The sequence below is a fragment of the Lithobates pipiens genome, unplaced genomic scaffold, assembly GCF_037356315.1.
Source record: "Lithobates pipiens isolate NorthernLeopardFrog02 unplaced genomic scaffold, aLitPip1_a1.2 Scaffold_27, whole genome shotgun sequence".
Classification (NCBI taxonomy): Eukaryota; Metazoa; Chordata; class Amphibia; order Anura; family Ranidae; genus Lithobates; species Lithobates pipiens.
The window spans coordinates 32,291,359-32,317,145 of NW_027507788.1; the positions used below are offsets into that span (position 1 = coordinate 32,291,359).

Sequence of the window (25,787 nt, forward strand, 5' to 3'; positions counted from 1 at the left end):
ACAGTCCGCTGAAAGCTTGCGCGATGACGTGTACAGCACGTACGACGGGACTAGAAATACGACGTCCAATACACAGCAAGGCAACCTTCGGCCGTGTAAATCCTTTCTGAGCATGCGCCATACTTAGTCCGTCGAACTAGCCTACTGACGAGCGGACTGTCCGCTGAAACCAAAGTTGGACGGACTGTATTACGGAAATTCCGAAAGACTTAGTCCGCCAGACTGTCCGCTGAAAAAGTCCGCTGAAACCCACACACGAGCGGACTGTCCGCTGAAATGTGTTTCAGCGGACTAAGTTGGACAGACAGTCCGCCCGTGTGTACGCGGCCTTTGACCTCAGGACAATAAAGGTTCTGAGGGTTAATTATCGTAGGTAGGCCTAACACCAGTCTGGCCAGGCTGTGTTTAAAAGTTCTACCTGGTCATGTGAACGGTGAGGTGCACATGACAGGCCAGAACCAAGTCTGGTTGGATGTTTTGGTATCGGCCTTCTCGGAGCCAATCAGTGGGAGTGCCGGGGCTCACTGAGGAGTCTGGGAGGGGGTACTTAAACGGGTGTGGGTCACGTGTTCAGGGCTCCAGAGTTGTTCGTGAGACCCACGTGGTATGTTCTGCTTCCAGGCCTGGGGTAGCCCCGTGAGGGGTCCCGGTTACTGGGTGGTCGACATCCCGCAACATGTTCCTGTCAGTGGCCCCTGGTAGACCTGCCTGGTCTGGGGTAGGGATCTGTCTGTTCCCGAGTCTCGGAACCTGCTGGTCCGAGGCGCAGTAACTGAGGGAGGATTCAAGGGGTCCGGGTGTGCTCTCGGCTTGGAGGGACACCGCAGCTCGTGGAAGTGACCGGGGGAGGACTCTTCGGAGAAGGGCCGGCAAGTGGCATCCTGAGAAGTGCCTGGTTACTGAGTTGGGAAGGACATATTCACACTTTTCCAGTACCATAAAGGAAGCGGAAGACGTTCCAGGTACAGTTGGAAAAAGGTTCCTGTATACCCTCAGTTGATTGTTCAAGTTTTGAGTCAATGTGCTAGAGATCTGTTCAGCCTCGAAGTACCCAGCTGCGAGTGGCTACTCTCTGGGTGGAAATAGAGACTTTGTTAGACCTGCAGTTCAAGGTGCCTGAGTTCTTCACCCGTGCCCTCTGCTCCCTAAGAGACTGTGTTTGTGAAAGTTCTACTGCAAAATAAACCTTTTTGAAAGGACTTTATCGGTGTCAGTGTACAAGTCGTTGGGTATCAACCCTGGGAACCCCTAGAAGTGGAGGAGCAGGCCGAGAGAAGGTAACCGGTAAGCCCATTAAGTCAAGGCCGCCCTGCAACGGGTTATGGCCACTACAGAAGTAATACAAAGTGAACAGGAGACTTTTTCATACAAGTACAGGGTAGAGCAGGAGATTTTGGGTTGGCATATTCTTTACAAGAAAAACATTCTATTTTGTATAATGCTGACGGAACCTTTACAGCATCACAACCGACCTACTTCACTTAACTATGAGCACCAGGAGATAAGTGGCACAATTTTTGTTTTGCTATGATAAGGCCGCCATAGCAGAGCAGAGCAAACAGTGCAAACTGTGATAACGGTAAAACAGTTACACCTAAAAACTGATACCGATAACGACCAATGTGTGTTCACTACATTCACTAACACAGGAGCTACTGAAGATTGTTTGTACTTTCACTTTAGACTCGGATCACACTGGTGCAATGCAGGAAACCCTGGGATCCCTGTGTGAGTCCCCCCCTGCATCGCACCTGAATCGCACAGTGGTTCACATTGATATCTGCGAACCTCTCCGGGTGTCAATGTGAAGTTAATGACACCCCCAAATCTGTTCTTAGATTGCAATGCGAACTGTGAAATGGTACAGGAATTGGATGCGATCCAATTCCAGTGCGGACCAAAAAAAAAAGGGTCCTGCACCATTCTGGTGCGAATGCGATGCGATTTCAACCATACAATTTGTATAGCTGAATTCGTATCACACAGACATCGCGCAGCAATGCAGTTCTAATCACATGCAACGTCTGGCATCGCACCAGTGTGAACCCGGCCTTGAAGCCAAAACAAAGTCTTATGCCGCGCACACACGGTCGGAAATTTCGGGCAGAAAAAGACCGATGAGAGCTTTTTGTCGGAAAATACGACCGTGTGTATGCGCCATCGGAATTTTGCTGCCCAAATTTCTGCCAGCAAGAGATTGAGAGCAGGTTCTCAATTTTTCAGACGGAAAAAGTTTCCGCCGGAAAAATGAATTGATGGCTGTGTGTTGAGTTATTTTGAGGGGACGGCAAATTTACACTGTTATACAAGCTGTACACTCACTACTTTACATTGTAGACAAGTGTCATTTCTTCAGTGTTGTCACATGAAAAGATAAAATAAAATATTTACACAAATCTAAGGGGTACTATATATATATATATATATGTATATATATATATATATATATATATATATATATATATATATATATATATATATATATATATATATATATATATATATATATATATATATATATATATATATAAAATGTTTGGGAGTTCTAAGCAATTTTCAAGCAAAAAATACTGTAAGATAAAGGCCACGTCAGCAAATAGGATGGTGCCTTACATCTTAGATCTTATGGGTTTCTTACCCTTCTTTTCTATATCCATGTTTTGGCTGGATAACCACTTTAAAGTAGTTGTAAACCCTTCCATATACCCTGTGAAGTGACTGGCCTCAGATGATACACAGAGATGAAACAAATCCTCCTACATACGTTGTACTTTTTTATCTGCAGTCTTCCCTTCTCTGCATCCATTCAAAGTGCTGAATTATAAAGCTTGTCTGAGAGTTCAGATAAAAAGGGGGGGCGTAAAGTTGAAATGACACTCTGCAGAGCTCAGTAAGGAGAGCTGATAGCTGATTGGAGGAAAGGGACACACCCCCTCTTCACACAGTACACAGGGACAGAGCTGAGGTTGTCAATCACAGGCTGAGTTGGAGCTCCCTCCCCTGTCACCATTTTTCTCTTGGTGTGACTTGTCATGCTGATGGCAGAGGAAGGAAGCTGCAGATGGAAATGACACTTAAAGTGGAGTTGCCCCCCCCCCCCCCCCAAAAAAAAAAATCATTAATACTCCTAAAAACAAAAAAAGAAATTGGAAAAATTATTATTTTAACCTCTAAATGGCTGTTGCTAGGGGGTCCTTCGTAGTCTGCCTCCTTCAGTGCCTGGGCTGGTGACATCACTTCTCCTTGGTGCAGGAAGGGCTCAGCTCTGCCCCCTCCCTCCTGTCAGTCATCTGGGGCATGTGACAGGTCCCAGATGATTGCGCGGGCACTCACGGCACATGGCGCCGCTCACGCATGCGCAGTTGGTGCCCGGCTGTGAAGCCACAGCTGGGCGCCCACAGTCACAACGCCGGCGCCGCCAAAAAGAGGGGAGATGCTGGACCCTGGGACAGGTAAGTGTCCAATTATTAAAAGTCAGCAGCTGCAGTATTTGTAGCTGCTGACTTTAAAAAAAATTTTTTTTTTCTTTAAATGGGCAAACCACTTTGAGACAAGCACATGCTATAGAGGGATAGGCTTTGTTCATATTTCATGTCTGAGGTTTACAACCACTTTAACGATATTTGCGGTGAGTGGGAGAGGGCCAGCATATGTCTCATGGAGAAATAACAAGCAAACATATACATTTCTGTACACAATGACTTGGCTTTCTACCAGTATTCTGCATCCTGTACTGCAGATCAAAGATTATCTGACACGGCTGTGTTTGAACAGCGCAAACCACGGTACAAAGATCTCATTGTATAGTTATCAGCAGAGATCCTGCAGGCTGCCTCTACATGTCCCGGGAAGCTCGGCTACTGTAAACATATTTTATATTATTGAATGGCGCGTCATCTTATGTAGGAAAAGCACCATTGAACAACTCTGTTAAAAAAAAAAAGAAAATAAAGAAAGAAAAAAAAAAGACACCTGTAGCTCCTGTCTGCTGGATTTCTGTTGCTTAGAATTAACAGCCGAGCCGACACAGTGGGGGCGACAATGCCATTTGCAAGGGCATTTGCTCCAGGGATTATTAAAGAGGAACTTACAGTCTGCTCACATAATTTGTAATAAAAACATCTTTGCCATTCTGAAGCTTCCCTCCAACCACTTTGCTCATTATTTTATATATACTGTCATTCTTTACTTACTAAATATGGTGCAGAAATCCCCCTCCACTGAGTCTGGCTGCAGCCATTTTAACTGTGGGCAGCTGAAGCTGCTGCCTGTTCACTTCCTGAATTTACAGAGACACACAGAGGCACACCTCCAGCTCTGCAGCTCTCATTGGTCCTATTATGACTCATCCCCCCTCCCTGGCAAACTCTCATGAGAGTGAGAGAGAGAGCTGTGCATGATGTCATAAGCCTAATGCTTCCTTTCTTGTGTGAACAAGACTGACGGTGAGTGAGCTATGAATACAGCCATCGTGGTTTTTGGATGGAGTGGGGGACGATTCAAATTCCTGTCCGGTGATGTGTTGTCCCTGGGCCCCAGGATGACATCAGGTTTGACAAAACGCATTAGGGAGGAGCGACGTGCTGATGTCACCGCATTCACGCAGATCACCGGAGTGATGGGCTGCTATCTAATCTCTTATTGTTTTAACTGTAAGGGAAATACTATTATTTAAATAAAGTAACCTAGGATTTTACACTATGGAAGCTTTTATGTCTTTTTAGGGGAAAAAAATGCTTTACTATCCAAAGTTAAAACAACAAGGGCAGAGGCTTCGTTTTTTTTTTTTTTAAATACAAAAAACAAACACGTCATACTTACCTTCACTGTGCAGCTCATTTTGCACAGATTGGTCCCAATCCTTGACTTCTGGGGTCCCTCAGTGGCTGTTTTCACGGCTCCTCCCTGCATCAGATAACCCCCTAGGAGAAGCGTTATCCCAGGGTGGTTACCTTGCGGGCGCACTCCCAATGGCCGCGTTGCTATCAATCTATCAAATCAAGAACCGAGACAAAGGGGAGAGGGGAAGAGAGCGTCTCCGGCGTGGGAATTACAGGACTCAAAAGTAAAATGGGGGGCTGGGGGGGGGGGTCAGCGACAGAAGTTTTCTCACCTTAATGCATAGGATACAACCCCTTTAATAGATGAAAAATGACTAAAGAGCCGCTTTAAGCGAAGCAAAGCTTCGCTTTTCAATGCATAGCCAATCACAAGCAATAAATAAATGTGTATATACGTAAAATCGTACATTCGTAAATTAGGAAATTTGCAAATTCTAAAATCCGAAAAACTTGAAAATTCTAAAATCTGAAATAGTAACCAATTATTAAGTTATAGGTATTGTAATTTCCTTTCAAATTTGGCTGTTAGAGAACGTAACGAATACAAATTTCTCAGAAGTTATGAATTATGCGAAATAACAAATGCCGCATCTAAACAAATGGAATGGAACAAATTAATAATAAATAATAATAAAAAGTTTTTATTATTATTATTGTTACCGTATATACTCGAGTATAGGCCGACCCGAGTATAAGCCGAGGCCCCCAATTTACCCCCAAAAAACTGGGAAACCTATTGACTCGTGTATAAGCCGAGGGTGAGATATGCCTGTCCATCCCTGTGTGTGTGTCCATCCATCCATCCATCCCTGTGTGTGTGTGTGTCCATCCATCCCTGTGTGTGTGTGTGTCCATCCATCCATCCATCCCTGTGTGTGTGTCCATCCATCCATCCATCCCTGTGTGTGTGTGTGTCCATCCATCCATCCATCCATCCCTGTGTGTGTGTGTGTGTCCATCCGTGTGTGTGTGTGTGTGTGTGTGGCCTTGTGTGTCCAGCCTACCTGTGCCTCCGTCCGGTCCCGTCCCGTCCCGAGCCTCCGTCCGGTCCCGTCCCGTCCCGAGCCTCCGTCCGGTCCCGTCCCGTCCCGAGCCTCCGTCCGGTCCCGTCCCGTCCCGAGACTCCGTCCGGTCCCGTCCCGTCCCGAGCCGAGCCTCCGTCCGGTCCCGTCCCAGGATCACCGCTCTTCGTCGGCGCCCATTCCCCTGTTCAAATGCCGCGCCTCCCTGTCTGTGATAGGCGGAACACAATTTCCCAGCAGCCTGTGTTCCGCCTATCACGGACATCGTCTCATCCTCGTCCGTAGTACGAGGATGAGACGATGTCCGTGATAGGCGGAACACAGGCTGCTGGGAAATTCAGTGTTCCGCCTATCACAGGCAAAGGCGGAGCCGGAGGCGCGGCTTTTGAATTATAGAATGGCCGCTGTCTGTCTGCTCGACACGCTGATCGAGCAGGCAGACAGCGATGACTCGAGTATAAGCCGAGGGGGGCACTTTCAGCCTCAAAAAAGAGGCTGAAAATCTCGGCTTATACTCGAGTATATACGGTATTTATTATTATTAATTCATTATTTTGGATAATTCGTAACTTCGGATAAATTTATATCTGCTACGTTCTCTAACAGCCAAATTTGAAAGGAATTTACAATACCTATAATTTAATAGTTAGTAATAGTTAAGTTATTATTAGTTAATTATTATTTCAGATTTCCGACTTTACGAATGTACGAATTTACGAATGTGCAAATGTACGAATTTACGAATGTGCGAATGTACGAATTTACGAATGTGCGAATGTACGAATGTGCGAATGTACGAATTTACAAATATTCTAAAAAATTTGTTAAATGGGTTTTCACTAATTTGGATATTTCTGAATTAACAAATTAGTTGGATTTGGAATTAAACAAATTGCACATGACTAATGGCCAGCCTCATTTAAAGAGGAACTTCACCCAAAAAGGGAAGATACGCTCTTCCTCCTACTTCCCCCTCCTCTGTCATATTTGGATTTTCTTTTTTTGGGTGGGAGTGGCTAGTTTTGCCAGCAAACCCCCCCCCCCCTTCCCTGCCAGCAACCTTTTGGGACAGGTCTCAGGAGGCAGTAGGACCATTAACCACTTGCCGACCGCCTCACGCCGATGTACGTCGGCAGAATGGCACGGGCAGGCATAAGCACGTACATGTACGTGATTTGCCTCCCGCGGGTCGGGGGCCCGATCGGGCCCCCGCCCGGTGCCTGCGGCGGTCGGTTTTCGTTCGGGAGCGATCCCGGACGAGGGGACGGCCATTCATTCATGGCCACCCCCTCGCGATCGCTCCCGACGAATGGAAATCCCCGGTGACATCACTTCCTCTCCTGTAATGTAAACACAGGAGAGGAAGTGATGTATTCTCTCCTCCGTGTCGGTATTTTTCGTTCCGACACGGAGGAGAGCGGATCAGTGAGTTGCACCAACACATCCCACACACAGTAGAACATGCCAGGCACACTCACACCCCCCCTTTACCCCCCGATCACCCCCCCAATTACCCCTGCCCCCCCAGTCACAGTGACACCAATGTCATTTTTTTTTTTTTTTTTTTTTTTTTTGCATTGGTGTCATTTGTGACTGTAATAACTGTTAGGGCAGTTAGGGTTAGCCCCCTTTAGTTCTAATGTACCCCCCTAACCCCCCCAATAAAGGTTTAACCCCGTGATCACCCCCCGTCGCCAGTGTCACTAAGGCTGGGTTCACATTGCAGCGGTTTATGAGAACGAATGTGATTCGCACCGCACTGCAGTGCAAATCACATCCGATCTCTGTGCGATTCGAGTTCAGCCATTCGCCGCACCCGCCGCACCCGCCACACCCGCCGCACCCGCCGCAAATTCGCACGGGACCCTTTTTTTGGCCCGCAGCAGAATCGGATCGCATGGGTGTTCACACCATGCGATCCGAGTTTGCAGATCGCACTGCGATATGCGAACTGATCTGGGGGTGTCAGTAACATTTCACTGACACTCCCAGCAGTTCGCATAGGGCAGTGTGAACTGCCGCCGGGAGGCATGCGATGCGGGAACCCGCCGCGGATTCGCGGCGTTTCCGCATCGCTCCAGTGTGAACCCAGCCTAATAAGCGATCATTTTTCTGATCGCCGTATTAGTGTCACAGGTGACGCTAGTTAGGCAGGTAGGTATTTAGGTTCGCCGCAGCTTTTTATAGCGCTAGGGACCCCCATATACTACCGCATAAAGCCCCCTGATTGCCCCCTAGTTAACCCTTTCACCAGTGATCACCATATAACTGTTACAGGTGACGCTGGTTGGTTAGTTATTTTTTTATAGTTTCAGGGCACCCGCCATTTATTACCTAATAAAGGTTTAACCCCCTGATCACCCGGCAGGTGTCATTTGTGACTAATAACTGTTAGGGCAGTTAGGGTTAGCCCCCTTTAGTTCTAAGGTACCCCCCTAACCCCCCCAATAAAGGTTTAACCCCGTGATCACCCCCCGTCGCCAGTGTCACTAAGGCTGGGTTCACATTGCAGCGGTTTATGAGAACGGATGTGATTCGCACCGCACTGCAGTGCAAATCACATCCGATCTCTGTGCGATTCGAGTTCAGCTATACAGATAGTATGGCTGAATTCGTGTCGCACCCGCCGCACCCGCCGCAAACTCGCACGGGACCCTTTTTTTGGTCCGCAGCAGAATCGGATCGCATGGGTGTTCACACCATGCGATCCAAGTTTGCAGATCGCACTGCGATATGCGAACTGATCTGGGGGTGTCATTAACATTTCACTGACACTCCCAGCAGTTCGCATAGGGCAGTGTGAACTGCCGCCGGGAGGCATGCGATGCGGGAACCCGCCGCGCATTCGTGGCGTTCCCGCATCGCTCCAGTGTGAACCCAGCCTAATAAGCGATCGTTTTTCTGATCGCTGTATTAGTGTCACAGGTGACGCTAGTTAGGCAGGTAGGTATTTAGGTTCGCCGCAGCTTTTTATAGCGCCAGGGACCCCCATATACTACCGCATAAAGCCCCCTGATTGCCCCCTAGTTAACCCTTTCACCAGTGATCACCATATAACTGTTACAGGTGACGCTGGTTGGTTAGTTATTTTTTTATAGTTTCAGGGCACCCGCCATTTATTACCTAGTCTCACTAGTGTACCCCTAAATTTAGGGGTGTCTACTTTCTAAAATGGGGTCATTTGGGGGGGGGGGTTTGTGCCATCTTGGCATTTTATGGCCTTCAAAACTGTAACGCCCTTAGAAAGCCTGAAGGCGGTGCTTGGTTTTTGGGGCCCCGTACGCGGCTAGGCTCCCAAAAAGTCCCACATATGTGGTATCCCCGTACTCAGGAGAAGCAGCAGAATTTATTTTGGGGTGTCATTTCACATATGCCCATGGCATGCGTGAGCAATATATCATTTAGTGACAACTTTGTGAAAAAAAAAAAAAGTTTGTAATTTTCCCGCAACTTGTGGCAAAATATAAAATATTCCATGGACTCAACATGCCTCTCAGCAAATAGCTTGGGGTGTCTACTTTCTAAAATGGGGTCATTTGTGGGGGTTTTGTGCCATCTTGGCATTTTATGGCCTTCAAAACTGTAATAGGTAGTGAGAAGTGAACTCAAAAAATTACGCCCTTAGAAAGCCTGAAGGCGGTGCTTGGTTTTCGGGGCCCCGTACGCGGCTAGGCTCCCAAAAAGTCCCACATATGTGGTATCCCCGTACTCAGGAGAAGCAGCAGAATTTATTTTGGGGTGTCATTTCACATATGCCCATGGCATGCATGAGCAATATATCATTTAGTGACAACTTTGTGAAAAAAAAAAAAAAAAAAAAAAGTTTGTAATTTTCCCGCAACTTGTGGCAAAATATAAAATATTCCATGGACTCAACATGCCTCTCAGCAAATAGCTTGGGGTGTCTACTTTCTAAAATGGGGTCATTTGTGGGGGTTTTGTGCCATCTTGGCATTTTATGGCCTTCAAAACTGTAATAGGTAGTGAGGCGTGAAATCAAAAATTTACGCCCTTAGAAAGCCTGAAGGCGGTGCTTGGTTTTCGGGGCCCTGTACGCGGCTAGGCTCCCAAAAAGTCCCACATATGTGGTATCCCCGTACTCAGGAGAAGCAGCAGAATTTATTTTGGGGTGTCATTTCACATACGCCCATAGCATGTGTGAGCAATATATCATTTAGTGACAACTTTGTGTAAAAAAAAAAAAAAAATTTTTTTTTTGTCATTATTCAATCGCTTGAGGCAAAAAAATAAAATATTCAATGGGCTCAACATGCCTCTTATCAATTTCCTTAGGGGGTCTACTTTCCAAAATGGGGTCATTTGGGGGGGTTTTGTACTGCCCTGTCATTTTAGCACCTCAAGAAATGAGATAGGCAGTCGTAAACTAAAAGCTGCGTAAATTCCAGAAAACGTACCTTAGTTTGTAGATGTGACAACTTTTGCGCAAACCAATAAATATACAATTATTGACTTTTTTTTTACCAAAGACATGTGGCTGAATACATTTTGGCCTAAATGTATGACTAAAATTGAGTTTATTGGATTTTTCTAATAACAAAAAGTAGAAAATATCATTTTTTTTCAAAATTTGCGGTCTTTTTACGTTTATATCGCAAAAAATAAAAATCGCAGAGGCAATCAAATACCATCAAAAGAAAGCTCTATTTGTGGGAAGAAAAGGACGCAAATTTTGTTTGGGTACAACATTGCATGACCGCGCAATTACCAGTTAAAGCAGCGCAGTGCCAAAGTGTAAAAAGACCTCTGGTCATTTACCAGCAAAATGGTCCGGTCTGAAAGTGGTTAATGGGGTGCAACGCTGGTGCCCTGCAAATTCGGGTGTTCCCGAACAGGGAGAACGGCCAATGTTTGGCCTGAAATCATGCTCGGGCTAAACCATTCACCCGACTACTCTAGTTATGATCATCATCGCCATCTGATGGCCATAATGTGGTATTTTCCTGAAATACCCCAATCATAGAGCTGACGATCTTAGCAAATAAACTCATTCGATAAATTACAGCGATTATTCATGTTAGTTGCTTGAGACACAGCAAATTATGTTTTATAAATTGACCCCTGTTATTACAGTTTTCATCTTCTGTAATGATTATGACCTCATTAAATTGAAAATGTTAATATGGTAGGGAGCTGCAAAGGGGGTGTAAGATGGTCCATTTGACCTGCTTGTTATGGTGAGAGGAGGAAGGACAGAGCCAACGGGCTGAAGGACTTCCAAATTTCTCTTTCAGAAAACACCTGGCTATGTTTGCTGTGACAGCGAGGAATGTCTCCATCTAATCAATATCATCGGAAACATAACACAGAGCTACTGTACTGGCAGAGATTAGGATCACGATGGCCACCAGGGTCAACTTTTTAAAATTTTTGTTTTATTGATTACATCAGAATTTTCAGTCATACTTATTTCCAAAAATGACCCTGAAAGGTGTTCTTTGGAAGCTAGCTGTCCATTAAGATAATAATAAGTGAACTTTTAGTACATCTGCAGTGTTTGCTGGATAGCATTATCACTTTACTTGCCTATAACAGATCTAAAAAGTGCCAGTTTACTGTCCATTGGGCTTTAGTTGGGACGAACTGTGACCAGTGGGAGTAGAAAATGACCTAGTGTCAGGGCTGTGCTCAGCCCTTCCTTCTCAGAGCCGGCCGCTCAGCTGTCTGCTATTTGCCAGCTCCTATCTCTCCACAGTGACTCACCTGTTGATGATATCCTGCTCGTCAGTCCTGCCTACTTAAGCCGTCCAGTCCAGATGATCTCTGCCTTTATCTTGGTCACATCTCTAGAGATGCTCTCTTCTGTCTTCCTGTTAAAGACTTTCTTGACTGACATTCCTTCTGGCTCCAGATCCTGCTTGCTGTTCTACTACGCTCATCTCTGGCTCCCTGACGTTTTGTCTTGTCTGATTATCCGTCCCAGTTCCTGAACTCTGGCTATGTTTTGACTACGTTTACCTTTTTTATTATTATTAAACAAGTATGATTTACTGTACTTCTGTCTCAGCGTGATTCATGGTTTCTGACACCTGGCTTCAGTGAGGGTAAACAATGCCCCATTTTTGGTGTCAGTGGGAGGAATGGTGCCCCATAATTGGTGTCAGTAGAAATAATGGTACCCCATTGGTGGTATCAGTAGGGGGAATAGTGCCCCATCATTGGTATCAGTAGGAGGAATGGTGCCCCATTATTGTGTCAGTGGGAAGAATGATGTCCCATTATTGGTGTAAGTGGAAGGAATAGTGCCCCATCATTGGTGTCAGTTGGAGGAATAGAGCCCCATCATTGGTGTCAGTGGGAGGAATAATGCCCCATCATTGGTGTCAGTGGGAGGAATAGTGCCCCATCATTGGTGTCAGTGGGAGGAATAGTGCCCCATCATTGGTGTCAGTGGGAGGAATAGTGCCCCATCATTGGTATTATTTGGAGGAACAGTGCCTCATCATTGGTATCAGTGGGATGAATAGTGTCTCATCATTGGTATCAGTGGGAGGGGGATGAATAGTGCCCCATCATTGGTATCAGTGGGAGGATTAGTGTCCCATCATTGGTATCAGTGGGATGGGGAGGAATAGTGTCCCATCATTGATATCAGTGGGTGGAATAGTGCCCCATCATTGGTATCAGTGGGAGGAATAGTGCCCCATCATTGGTATCAGTGGGATGAATAGTGCCCCATCATTGGTATCAGTGGGAGGAATAGTGCCCCATCATTGGTATCAGTGGGAGGAATAGTGCCCCATCATTGGTGTAAGTGGGAAGAATAGTGTCCCATCATTGATATCAGTGGAAGGAATAGTGCCCCATCATTGGTGTAAGTGGGAAGAATTGTGTCCCATCATTGATATCAGTGGGAGGAATAGTGCCCCATCATTGGTGTAAGTGGGAAGAATAGTGCCCCATCATTGGTATCAATGGGGGGAATAGTGTCCCATCATTGATATCAGTGGGAGGAATAGTGCCCCATCATTGGTATCAGTGGGAGGAATAGTGCCCCATCATTGGTATCAGTGGGAGGAATAGTGTCCCATCATTGATATCAGTGGAAGGAATAGTGCCCCATCATTGGTGTAAGTGGGAAGAATAGTGTCCCATCATTGATATCAGTGGGAGGAATAGTGCCCCATCATTGGTGTAAGTGGGAGAAATAGTGTCCCATCATTGATATCAGTGGAAGGAATAGTGCCCCATCATTGGTGTAAGTGGGAGAAATAGTGTCCCATCATTGATATCAGTGGAAGGAATAGTGCCCCATCATTGGTGTAAGTGGGAAGAATAGTGTCCCATCATTGATATCAGTGGGAGGAATAGTGCCCCATCATTGGTGTAAGTGGGAAGAATAGTGCCCCATCATTGGTATCAATGGGGGGAATAGTGTCCCATCATTGATATCAGTGGGAGGAATAGTGCCCCATCATTGGTATCAGTGGGAGGAATAGTGCCCCATCATTGATGTCAGTGGGATGAATAGTGCCCCATCAATGGTATCAGTGGAATGAATAGTGCCCCATCATTGGTATCAGTGGGTGTAATAGTGCCCCATCATTGGTATCAGTGGGATAAATAGTGTCAAGCAAAGGGCTGCAGTTTGGAGGTCACTGATGTAAAAGATGATAAAAAGTCAGTGAGGACCCAGCAGGCTCATTCATAGGCTGTCAGTATTATACTTTGTAACATTTTGTATTCCTATCATCAGTCTTACTTAAGTTTAAGTTTTTTTTCCTCTCTCTGACTGTTGTGTTTTTCTTCCAGTGGTTTGTCTACCTGTTCCTGATGAAATGCAGCATAACCATCTCCACCATCGTTCTCCTTATCCTCGTCATCACCTTCCACGTCAAGGAGATCCAGGTACCAAGATTCTGTATTTTATGAACACGTCTGCCTTTTACTTCTGCTTCAAACTCATAAAATGTAATAGGGAGGATAGATAATACATTACCAAGAAGCAATGTTTCCTTTACTAGAGTCACGCTTTCATTTCTCACCAAGTTGTACTGACTAGTAGTAGATCAGATCCCTGTTCTCTGAGGGGAGAAGATCCATCTCTTCCCCTAGCAAGTCCCATCCCCCCTTCAGTTAGAACACGTAGCAGGGAACACAGTTAACCCCTTGATTGCCCCCTAGTGTTAAACCTTTCCCTGCAAATGACATTTTTACAGCAATCACTGCATTTTTATAGCAAAAAAAAAAAAAATGTAATGCCATTTGGAAAAAAATAATTGTAAAAATTTCCCCTTCAAGAGCATTGGGCGGAAGTGACTTTTGATGTCACTTCCACCCTCCAATGCTATGGAGCCGAGCGGGGGGACCATCCAGGCAGTGAGCGGAGAGGAATCGATCAGCTCTGCCGCTACTGAGGGCTCCAGTAAGCGGCAGAGACGACCGGAGCACGGCGGGAGGGGGCTCCTCTCCCACCTCTGATAAAAGTGATCTTGCCGCGAATCCGCCGCTGAGACCACATTAATCTGAAAGAGGACAGTCCGCCATTTAAAAAAAAAAATACTAGGGTTATGGCAGCTAGGTGCTGCTATAACGATGGTATTTAATGTCAAAGTAGCGAGGTATAACGACGGCGGCTGGTCCTTAAAGCGGGATTCCACCCTAAAGTGGAACCTCCGCTGATCGGAACCCCCCCCCCCTCCGGTGTCACAATTGACACCTTTCAGGGGGGAGGGGGGTGGAGATACCTGTCAAAGACAGGTATTTTCACCCACTTCCGGGCATAGACTCCCACGGGAGTCTACGCCATTTCCTGCCCTGCCGCGCAGGCTGCTGGGACACACGCGGGTCCCAGTGACAGCGCGGAGATCTCCTATTGCGTGGCGTGGCTCGCGCATGCGCAGTAGGGAACCAGGAAGTGAAGCCGATTCGCTTTACTTCCTGATTCCCTCACCTCGAATGGCGGCGGCAGCAGCCGAGGCCTGAGCGGTCGATCGGCCTCGGCTGCCGGCATCGCTGGAACCCAGGACAGGTGAGTGTCCATTTATTAAAAGTCAGCAGCTGTAGTATTTATAGCTGCTGGCTTTTAATATTTTTTTTTGGGCGGAATCCCTCTTTAAGTAGTTAAAGAGTAACTCCACTTTTGTCGAAAAAAAAATACTCTTCTAGATTGTAAGCTCTAATGAGCAGGGCCCTCTGATTCCTCCTGTATTGAATTGTACTGTTTGCCCACATGTTGTAAAGTGCTGCGCAAACTGTTGGCGCTATGTAAATCCTGTATAATAATAATAAATCTCTGGGTGACCTCTGTACATTTAACAAACTTTGTTGCAGATTCCGACCTTTTGTTATTCTGAGAAAAATAGCTGTTTGCTTGTCTGTGTCACTGTGCATAGTGTCTCTAATGGGGGTGACTTTATAATTATCAATCAGGGTTCTAATGAGGAAAGTGGCATGGTCTGCATTCGATGTCATTTCCCTTTGTAAACATCTCACCAAAAAGTGACTTTTGTGTTGCAGGGGATGCCCAAAATCTGACTTGTATCTTAGTGCAGACTTCTGGGAAAATCAGTGAACCAATCACACAAGCAGGAAATTACATTTAAGGGGGGGGGGGGGGGAGTGTTCTATTTACCATCTGTGTATAGAACACCTCCAGGTGGCCATATTGCATTTTACAGAAAATTGCAGTGCTGCAGATCGAAAAGGAAAGGGAATTTTTACTAACAATCGGGACCCAGGACATCCGATTCCGGGTCATCTGATTGTTGTGATAGCCTCTGATTGGCTACTACAGTAATCAGTCACTGTGAAGCCCGCCCCCTGTGTTTTCTCTCTCTGTGAATGGGGGAGAGTGATACATCATATCTCTCTTTCTTTACAGAGAGAAAAAAAAGAGTGTTTGTAAAAAATAAAAAAAATTATAATAATAATAATATAAAAAAAAAAAAAAAAAAAAATTCCTAGATCAAGGTTCTATGTAGGTAATTTACAGGGTTAGTGATTGGGTAAAGACCTGATTGTTGTGAAAGCCTCTGATTGGCTGCTACAGTAATCAGTCACTGTGAAGCCCGCCCCCTGTGTTTTCTCTCTCTGAGAATGGGGGAGAGTGATACATCAGATCTCTCTTTCTTTACAGAGAGAAAAAAAAGAGTATTTGGTAAAAAAATAATAAAAATAATAATAATATAAAAAAAAAAACCTAGATCAAGGTTCTATGTAGGTAATTTCCAGGGTTAGTGTTTGGGTAAAGACCTGATTGTTGTGATAGCCTCTGATTGGCTACCACAGTAATCAGTCACTGTGAAGCCCGCCCCCTGTGTTTTCTCTCTCGTGAATGGAGGAGAGTGATACATCATATCTCTCTTTCTTTACAGAGAGAAAAAAAAGAGTGTTTGTAAAAAATAAAAAAAATAAAAATAATAATAATATAAAAAAAAAAAAATTCCTAGATCAAGGTTCTATGTAGGTAATTTACAGGGTTAGTGATTGGGTAAAGACCTGATTGTTGTGATAGCCTCTGATTGGCTACCACAGTAATCAGTCACTGTGAAGCCCGCCTCCTGTGTTTTCTCTCTCTGTGAATGGAGGAGAGTGATACATCATATCTCTCTTTCTTTACAGAGAGAAAAAAAAGAGTGTTTGTAAAAAAATAATTAAAATAATAATATAATATAAAAAAAAAAAAAAAAAAAAAAAACCTAGATCAAGGTTCTATGTAGGTAATTTCCAGGGTTAGTGTTTCGGTAAAGGTCAGGGTCAAAGGTCAGGGTCAGTATTTTTTTTTTCCAAATTGGGTGAAATGTGCAGCGCTTATATGATCATATAAACCATAACAAATAATATGAGTACAAAGAACATGAATAATAAATGATGTGCTCAAAAATACACCAAGCAGTCCTCTATTACGACATGTGATGTCTATAAATAGAGGAACTTGGACGTGTGATGTCCAAAATAAAGTCAGTGAAAACTTCAATCATGTGTGATGATGATCCTCAATCACGTGTGGATATGATACAGTGACGGTCTTTACCTTCAAATATGTATGATGTAATAACAGCTGATAGTAGATTCATCACCAAAGACACTAGAAGCTGCTTACCAGAGGGATTGAACTCAGGTAGGTGTACACCTAGTGAGTCAATCAAGCTTTGTGGTATAATATACCGAGGGGATCAGATGTTCTATCCAGATATGACCTGCAGATGGACCTCCGAACAGGTGTAAGGTATTGATGGACTCAGTAGATATAGGCAGTCAGCCCCACCATTAAAAGAAAAAGGAAGGCATATAACGTAACTCCGTATGGAAATTTTAATACATGAAAAGCAAAGGAAATACACTCACTTGTTTAGCAGTAAAATCAAGCGCTTGTATAAAAGAAGATAGTGGTCTCAGCTTATCCTCCCGACGCGTTTCAACGTCATCTGGGGTCAAATTGTATTTTTTTTCCAGACAGGATTTTGTTTTCTTAATTTAAATTAGTATTATACCCTTTTCACACTGGGCATTTTTGCAGATGCTTTTGGGCTACAAATAGCGCCTGTAAAACACCTCCCCTGCAGTCCCAGTGTAAGAGCCGAGTGCGGACGGAATGTTATAAATGTTATGTCCTACAGGCAGCATTTTTGGGACGGTGAAGGATGGTGTATTTTTGGGATGGTGGAGGATGGTGTATTTTTGGGACGGTGGAGGGTGGTGTATTTTTGGGATGGTGGAGGATGGTGTATTTTTGGGACGGTGGAGGATGGTGTATTTTTGGGACGGTGGAGGATGGTGTATTTTTGGGACGGTGGAGGATGGTGTATTTTTGGGACGGTGGAGGATGGTGTATTTTTGGGACGGTGGGGGATGGTGTATTTTTGGGACGGTCTATACACCACTCCTGCCCATTGAAATGAATGAGCACCGCTGCCGAAGCACCTCGGCAGCAGCGCTACGCGGGCGCATTTAACCCTTTATTCGACCGCTAGCGGGGGTTAAAAGCTGGCAGCCGAATAGCACCGCTAAAATGATGTTTTACCGTCAACGCCCACCCGCCCCAGTGTGAAAGCAGTCTAATGCCCCGTACACACAAATTTTCCAACAACAAATGTTGTGAGCTTGTTGTCGGATTGTCCGACCGTGTGTATGCTCCAGCAAACATTTGCTGTTCATTATTTCCACCCACAAATGTTTGAGAGCAGATTCTCAAATTTTCCGCCCACAAAACTTTGTTGTCGGAATTTCCGATCGTGTGTACACAAGTCCAACGCACAAAAGTTCACGCATGCTCGGAATCAAGCAGAAGGAGCCGCACTGGCTATTGAACTCCCTTTTTCTTGGCTCGTCGTACATCTTGTACGTCACCGCCTTCTCACGTTTGGAATTTTGGGCCAACATTTGTGTGACCGTGTGTACCAACATCCTTCATCCTTTTGTTCTCGGGAAAATCTGATCGTGTGTACAAGGCATTAGTGTGTTTTATGTAGGATAATTAAAAAAAAGCAAAATACGCACCATTGTTCCTGGTCTCTACTACAGGTACAATTAACAACTAACATACACATATGTGGTATTGCTGCAATCGTAAGGAGCAGGAAAAGTTATTTTGGGTTGTTCTCCAATGGAAGGTTATAGTAGTAGCAAGAAATATACAGCTACATTTTTTTTATAACCGCTTGCTGACCAGCTGCCGTCATTTTCCTGCAGCAGGTCGGCACATCCCGGGAACCTTCCTAGCTATATGGCGGCTAGCGGGATCAAGATAGCAGGCGCGCGCACGCTGCACCGCGGGGATGCCGATTCTCATGGCCAACGGTCACGATGACCAATGGCCAGGATTGATCGTGACCATGAGGGACAGAACACGGAAGTGTGTGTGTAAACACTGTAAACACACAAGTCCCTGTTCTGTTCTGAGAGGAGTGACAGATTGCTATTAGCTAGGGACCACAATCCGTCACTTCCTCTAGTCAGTCCCCTCCCCCTTCAGTTAGAATCACCTCCCAGGGAACACAGTTAACCCTTTGATCGCCCCATAGTGTTAACCCCTTCACTGCCAGTGACATTTTTACAGTAATCAGCACTGATCGCTGTATAAATGCCAATGGTCCCAAAAATGTGTCAAAATTGTCCGATGTGTCCGCCATAATGTCGCAGTCACGATAAAAATCGCAGATAGCCGACATTACTAGTAAAAAAAAAATTATATTAATAATAATAAAAATGCTATAAATCTACTCCAGCAAACCAATCAATATACGCTTATTGCGATTTTTTTACCAAAAATATGTAGAAGAATACATATCGGTCTAAACTGAGAAAAAATGGGGATATTTATTATAGCATGAAGTACAAAATATTGTGTTTTTTTTCAAGATTTTCGCTCTTTTTTTGTTTATATCGCAAAAAATAAAAACCACGGAGGCGATCAAATACCACCTAAAGAAAGCTCTATTTGTGGAAAAAAAAGGACAGCAATTTTGTTTGGGTGCACTCAGCACGACCGCGCAATTGTCAGTTAAAGTGACGCAGTGGCGAATCGCAAAAAAAAAATTACCGAGCAGCCAAATCTTCTGGGGCTGAAGTGGTTTAAAAAATGATTTGTTTTACTATTTTAGACCAGTTTTCCTTTGATAATAAAAAAAAAATCAGGAAATATCCATTACCATTTACCACCAAATGAAAGCACAATTTGCCCTGAAAAAACACGGTATACTCCACCTGGATGCGCAAAGTAGTTGCAATGATATATGTATGGATTTACAAACGAATCAAAGTTGCAAAATTGTGCTTAGGCATTAACATTTGTTTTACCCTTAGGCACAAAGGGGTTAAGATAAAATTGGCATGATTAAAGCGTTAAGGCTGCCATAGCTGACCCTCTGAAATGTCAATTGCCTGGCTTTTACACTAACCCCCTTGCTTTAATAGTTAGAGTTGCTGACCAAAGGAAACAAAGACAGGTGACAAAAGAAGACCTTATCTTCATGCTTGTTCCGGGTCTGTAAAGCAAAGTATTGTGCCAAAAAGTCAGTAGAACAGCCAAGCCACCAGCATTTCCAGTTTCAGAAGTCAGCCATGGAAGCCTCCATGGTTCCCATAGGACCGGTTTCCTTTAATACCAGATCTTTTATTGCACAAGTTGACATAGACTTGGCACGGGGGGTCCTCGGACTCCTGTTCCCACTAATGTGCAGACTTATCATAATTACAGTTTAAGTCATTAAAGGAAGAGAACGCCGGTGTTCACACCATTGACCTGTTCCTCCTGTAGGAAAAGCAATTTGTAACACGTTACCACCGAGAGGAAAAATAAGTCAATTAGAGTGTTTCTATAATCTACCCCGAGGCAAGGACTGGCGAGTTCTCGGATGGTTGTTTTTGGCTAGAAGGTCGTTTTTATTGTTGCATTGTGCCATTTCGGTCTCAGTGGTTCAAGGACCGCATTCAGGATATGAATAATGATGTGTCCTATTATGTTTAGATGACGCAACAAATGTTTAGCTCGGTATATTTGTGTACGGCGATCCAAGCACTTAATGAATTGGCCGGGAGTCAACGCTTCATATTTACTTTGTGATGGTTGCTTTCACCAGAGGTTAATAGACTGTGGAGGAATGGGTGAGATCCACCTTATTGGTGTTGTTCGTTGAATTTTCAAAAACTGTAGTTTAAATTTAAATATAGTGTGTCTTATATTCACTATGCAAAGCCCGGTAGAGTGCAGCGGTCAGGAGTATGTTATATACAGCTCAGCCTACAGAGTGCAGTGGTAAAGAGCATGGGGATGCTAGGGGGCAAAAGACCAGGGGCTTCAGTCCAATGTCCAAGGCCGGCACGGGGGAGGGGGGTGGCAGCGGCGGTAGTGCTGCAGGTTTTTTTTGGCTGGGCGGTGGGTTTGTGTGGTGGGGGTAAGCTCACTTGCTGGTTGCTGCCTGGCTTACTGGTGCCCATCAATGCTGACCACTAAACTCACCTGCCTGACACATTGACCTACCTACCTGACATACACTAACCTACCTACCTTACATGCACTGACCTACCTACCTGACATACACACACTGACCTACCTGACATATACTGACCTACCTACCAGATATACACTGACCTACCTACCTGACATACACACACTGACCTACCTGACATATACTGACCTACCTACCAGATATACACTGACCTACCTACCTGACATACACACACTGACCTACCTGACATATACTGACCTACCTACCAGATATACACTGACCTACCTACCTGACATACAAACACTGACCCACCTGACCAGGAGGCAGACTGCATGTATTAGTCCCGAGCAGCGCTCGGGGCTAATACTAGAACAGTGACCACCTGAGACCCGGGTATTTTTGGAGACCAACTCAGGGCTTCAGCCACTGTCAGTCCCCCCCCACACTCCAACCCCCCTCCTGCCAACACCACTGGTCAAGAGTATGTCATACACAGCTCAGCATACAGAGTTCCATGGTCAAAAGTATGCCATACACAGCCCAGAGTGCAGTGGTCAGGAGCATGCCATTTACAGACCAGTGTACAGAGTGAAGTGGTAAGAAGTATGTCATACATTACCCAGCATAGTGTAGTGGTCAAGAATATGCAGCCTAGAGTGCAGTGGTCAGGAGTATGTAATGTACAGACCAGCGTAGAGGGTGCAGTGCTAAGAATTATGTCAAACACAGTCCAACGTACCGAGTCCCGTGGTCAGGAGTATATCATTTACAGATCAGCGTACAGGGTGCAGTGGTCAGCAGCATTCCATATACAACCCACACCCTAGCCATTACGCTAGAGTGCTGTCTCCCCACCAGACACAAATTTTTGAGGTCCAGGTGCTTACAGTGGATATAAAAATTCTACACACCCCCGTTACCCTGGTTTTTGTGATGTAAAAAAATTAGACAAAGATAAATAATTTCAGAACTTTTTCCACCTTTATTGTGACCTCTAAACTGTACAACTCAATTGAAAAACAAACTGAAATCTTTTGGGGGGGGGAGTAAAAAAATATATAAATAAATAATGTTGTTGCATAAGTGTGCACACCCTCTTATAACTGGGGATGTAGCTGTGTTCAGAATTAAGCAATCACATTAAAACTCATATTAAAAAAGGAGTCAGCACACATCTGCCATCATTTAAAGTGCCTCTGATTTACCCCAAATACAGTTCAGCTGTTCTAGTAGGTCTTTCCTACAGCAAAAGCCATGGTCCTCAGAGAGCTTCCAAAGCATCAGAGGGATCTCGTTGTTAAAAGGTATCAGTCAGGAGAAGGTTACAAAAGAATTTCCAAGGCAATTAGATATACCATGGAACACAGTGAAGACAGTCATCATCAAGTGGAGAAAATATGGTACAACAGTGACATTACCAAGAACTGGACGTACCTCCAAAATTGAGGAAAAGACTGGTCAGGGAGGCTGCCAAGATGCCTACAGCAACATTAAAGGAGCTTCAGGAATATCTGCCAAGTACTGGCTGTGTGGTACATGTGGCAACAATCTCCCATATTCTTCATATGTCTGGGTTTTGGTGTAGAGTGACAAGACGGAAGCCCTTTCTTATGAAGAAAAACATCCAAGCCCGGCTAAATTTAGCAAAAACACATTTGAAGTCTCCCAAAAGCATGTGGGAAAATGTGTTATGATCTGATGAAACCAAGGTTGAACTTTTTGGCCATAATTCCAAAAGATATGTTTGGAGCAAAAACAACAAAGCACATCAACAAAAGAATACCAAACCCACCGTGAAGCATGATGGCGGCAGAGACATGTTTTGTGGCTGTTTTTCTTCAGCTGGAACAGGGGCCATAGTCCAGGTAGAGGGAATTATGAACAGTTCCAAATACCAGTCAATATTGGCACAAAACCTTCAGGCTTCTGCTAGAAAGCTGAACATGAAGAGGAACTTCATCTTTCAACATGACAACGACCCAAAGCATCCATCCAAATCAACAAAGGAATGGCTTCACCAGAAGAAGATTAACATTTTGGAATGGCCCAGACAGAGCCCAGACTTGAAAATCTGTGGGGTGATCTGAAGAGGGCTGTGCACAGGAGATGTCCCCGCAATCTGACAGATTCGGAGTGTTTTTGCAAAGAAGAGTGGGCAAATATTGCCAAGTCAAGATGTGCCATGCTGACTCATACCCAAAAAGACTGAGTGCTGTAATAAAATCAAAAGGCGCTTCAACAAAGTATTAGTTTAAGGGTATAGTTTTTGGTCTTTCTGCTTACAAGGAAGATAGTCAGGTAAAACTTAAGCCTCGTACACACAATCTGACTTTCCGTCAGGAAATGTTCAATGACAGGCTGTTGGCGGTAAATCTGACCGTGTGTGCGCTCCATCGGACACTTGTTGGACTTTCCGCAGACAAATGTTGGATAGCATGTTTTCAAATTTTCAATGGACAAATGTGTGTTGTCGGGTTTTCCGAGTGTGTGTACACAAGTCCGTCAGAAAAAAGTCCAAAGTACAAACACGCATGCTCAGAAGCACAAGCAGTCGGTCTTGTAAACTAGCGTTCGTAATGGAGAATTAACATTCGTGACGCGGCAGATTATGAAATCTGGAAATGCAGCGCACAATTCTCTTCTTTTTTAATGGGATAATAATGAAGCTGCTTTGCTGGTGATACTGATGGAGTTATTGCAAATTAATTTTCAAAGGCTTTTTTGTTTCTAGTGATATCAAGAATAATATTATGCTTTTTTTTTTTTTTTTTTGGGCAAGTTGCCACAACACCATTATCCCGTAGTTTTTAAGATCAAAGATACAACTATGCTGGTGTCCCTTGTCAATTTTACATTGTATTCATTGTATTTTTTTTAATGTAACTACCTACTCCCAAAATACCATTTGAAGTAAAGCCAAGTATTATTCTCCAGAATTTTTTTATTGTGCATTAAAAAAAGAAAACAAATACAATTAGACATGATATCTGCCAATAGAACGTAACCAAAAAGTGCATCCTATGCATCCAAAAATATAGAAAATATACAAAATCAAATAATTATTCAAACAAAAAAATAACGTCAAAGCAATAACTCCAAGGCCAATAATAAATAACACGTTATCTCCTCCAATTCTGCAACATGGCTGGTTGATGAACGGCCACTCAGAAACGAACTGAAAAGCGCGAAATTAAAAATGCAAAATTAAAAGTGAGAATGAACACTCGCCAAATTTCTACTAACACCAAATTAGCAGAAGGAGCCCAAAGGGTGGCGCTAAAGAGGTGAAAAACAATGTAGTGCGTCACTACGTTCATAATTGTCTACCTCTCTTCACTGCAAATGGGGGTGGTCGGACATCAAGTCCAAGGGAACCGCGGGCGCGCTCCCACAGCATGCAGTGCGCATGAGAGCCAGCAGTTTTAACATGCTTGAACCAACGTACGGGTACAACGGTCTGCGCAGGAGAGCCGACCCGCCGCAGTATATATACTGTGGCTGGTCAGCAAGTGGTTAAAGGTGGAAAAACTTCTGAAATGATTTATCTTTTTTTTACATCACAGAAACCTGACATTTTAACAGGGGTGTAGACATTTTATATCTACTGTATGTTGGAGAAGACCTGGATCACAGTTGACATTCCAGGTCCACCTCAAAGGTTATTAGTAGAGTTGAGTCAGGAATAGGGATGAGCTCGGTTTTTGACTCGAACAAGGGCCGTTCGCCTGTTCAGTGAATTCAGAACTTTGTGTACCGTTCGCACCAAATTCGTGTGGCACGAATGGCCCATAATGTACTACGCCATCGCAGTGCATTGCTGGCTCATGATTGGCCAAGCATGCACTGTGACCCCTCATGCTTGGCCAATCACATCGCCGGCAGCGAGGAGAGTCATAATTGGCCACAGGCAGGATGCCTGTGGCCAATTATAGCTTACGGGGGTTTAGTGCACACCCCACACTATATAAGGCCGCCAGCGCGACGGCCTTGTGTAGTGTGTTGGCCTGCAGGGAAAGCGCTAGATAGGCAGGGACAGTGTCTTTTTGCTTGGGAACCTAGCGCTGTTACAGTGGGTGTTGTGTACCTCCTGCACAGTATACAGCTGAAGATACCCCTTATTGCTGGTGTTGTTCATTGTTCTGTTGCATATCTTGCATATTAGCCTTTAAAATTAGCACTTTTCTTTTCGAACGTTCGAGTCCCATAGACTTTAATAAGGTCCTAAAGTTTGTGCGAATTTTCGGTCCATTCGAAGGTTCTGGTCCGAACCGGGGGGGGGGGGGGATGTTCGGCTCATCCCTGGTCAGGAATCTGTGTAGGGCACTCAAGTTCCTCCACACTAGACTTATCAACCCATATATTTATGGAGCTGGCTTTATGCACTGTGACACAGTCATGCTAGAACAGGAAACCCCTTATATGCAAATATACAGTATGTCACAAAAGTGAGTACACCCCTCACATTTTTGTAAATATTTTATTATATCTTTTCACGTGACAACACTGAAGAAATGACACTTTGCTACAATGTATGTAAAGTAGTATGTAAATTTGCTGTTCCCTCCAAATAACTCAACACACAGCCATTAATGTCTAAACCGCTGGCAACAAATGTCAGTACACTACTAAGTGAAAATGTCCATATTGGACCCAATGTGACAATGTTTTGTGTGGCCACCATTATTTTCCAGCACTGTCTTAACCCTCTTGAGCATGGAGGTCACCAGAGCTTCACAGATTTCCACTGGAGTCCTCTTCCACTCCTCCATGATGACATCACGGAGCTGGTGAATGTTAGAGACCTTGCGCTCCTCCACCTTCCATTTGAGGATGTCCCACAGAAGCTGAATAGGGTTTAGGTCTGGAGACATGCTTGGCCAGTACATCACCTTTCTTCTCTACTTCTTTAGCAAGGCAGTGGTCATCTTGGAGGTGTGTTTGGGGTGGTTATCATGTTGGAATACTGCCCTGCGGCCCAGTCTCCAAAGAGAGGGGATCATGCTCTGCTTCAGTAT

General features: G+C 44.5%; 1 protein-coding gene across 1 annotated transcript in view; it reads left to right on the forward strand.

The window, feature by feature from the left end:
• The window catches only part of KCNN4 (potassium calcium-activated channel subfamily N member 4), a 149,167-nt gene that overhangs the window by 91,490 nt on the left and 31,890 nt on the right, over positions 1 to 25,787 (forward strand). Inside the window, exon 2 of the mRNA XM_077456733.1 lies at positions 13,634 to 13,729. Within this exon, the coding sequence (XP_077312859.1) occupies positions 13,634 to 13,729 (96 nt within the window). The remainder of the gene's footprint in view (positions 1 to 13,633; positions 13,730 to 25,787) is intronic.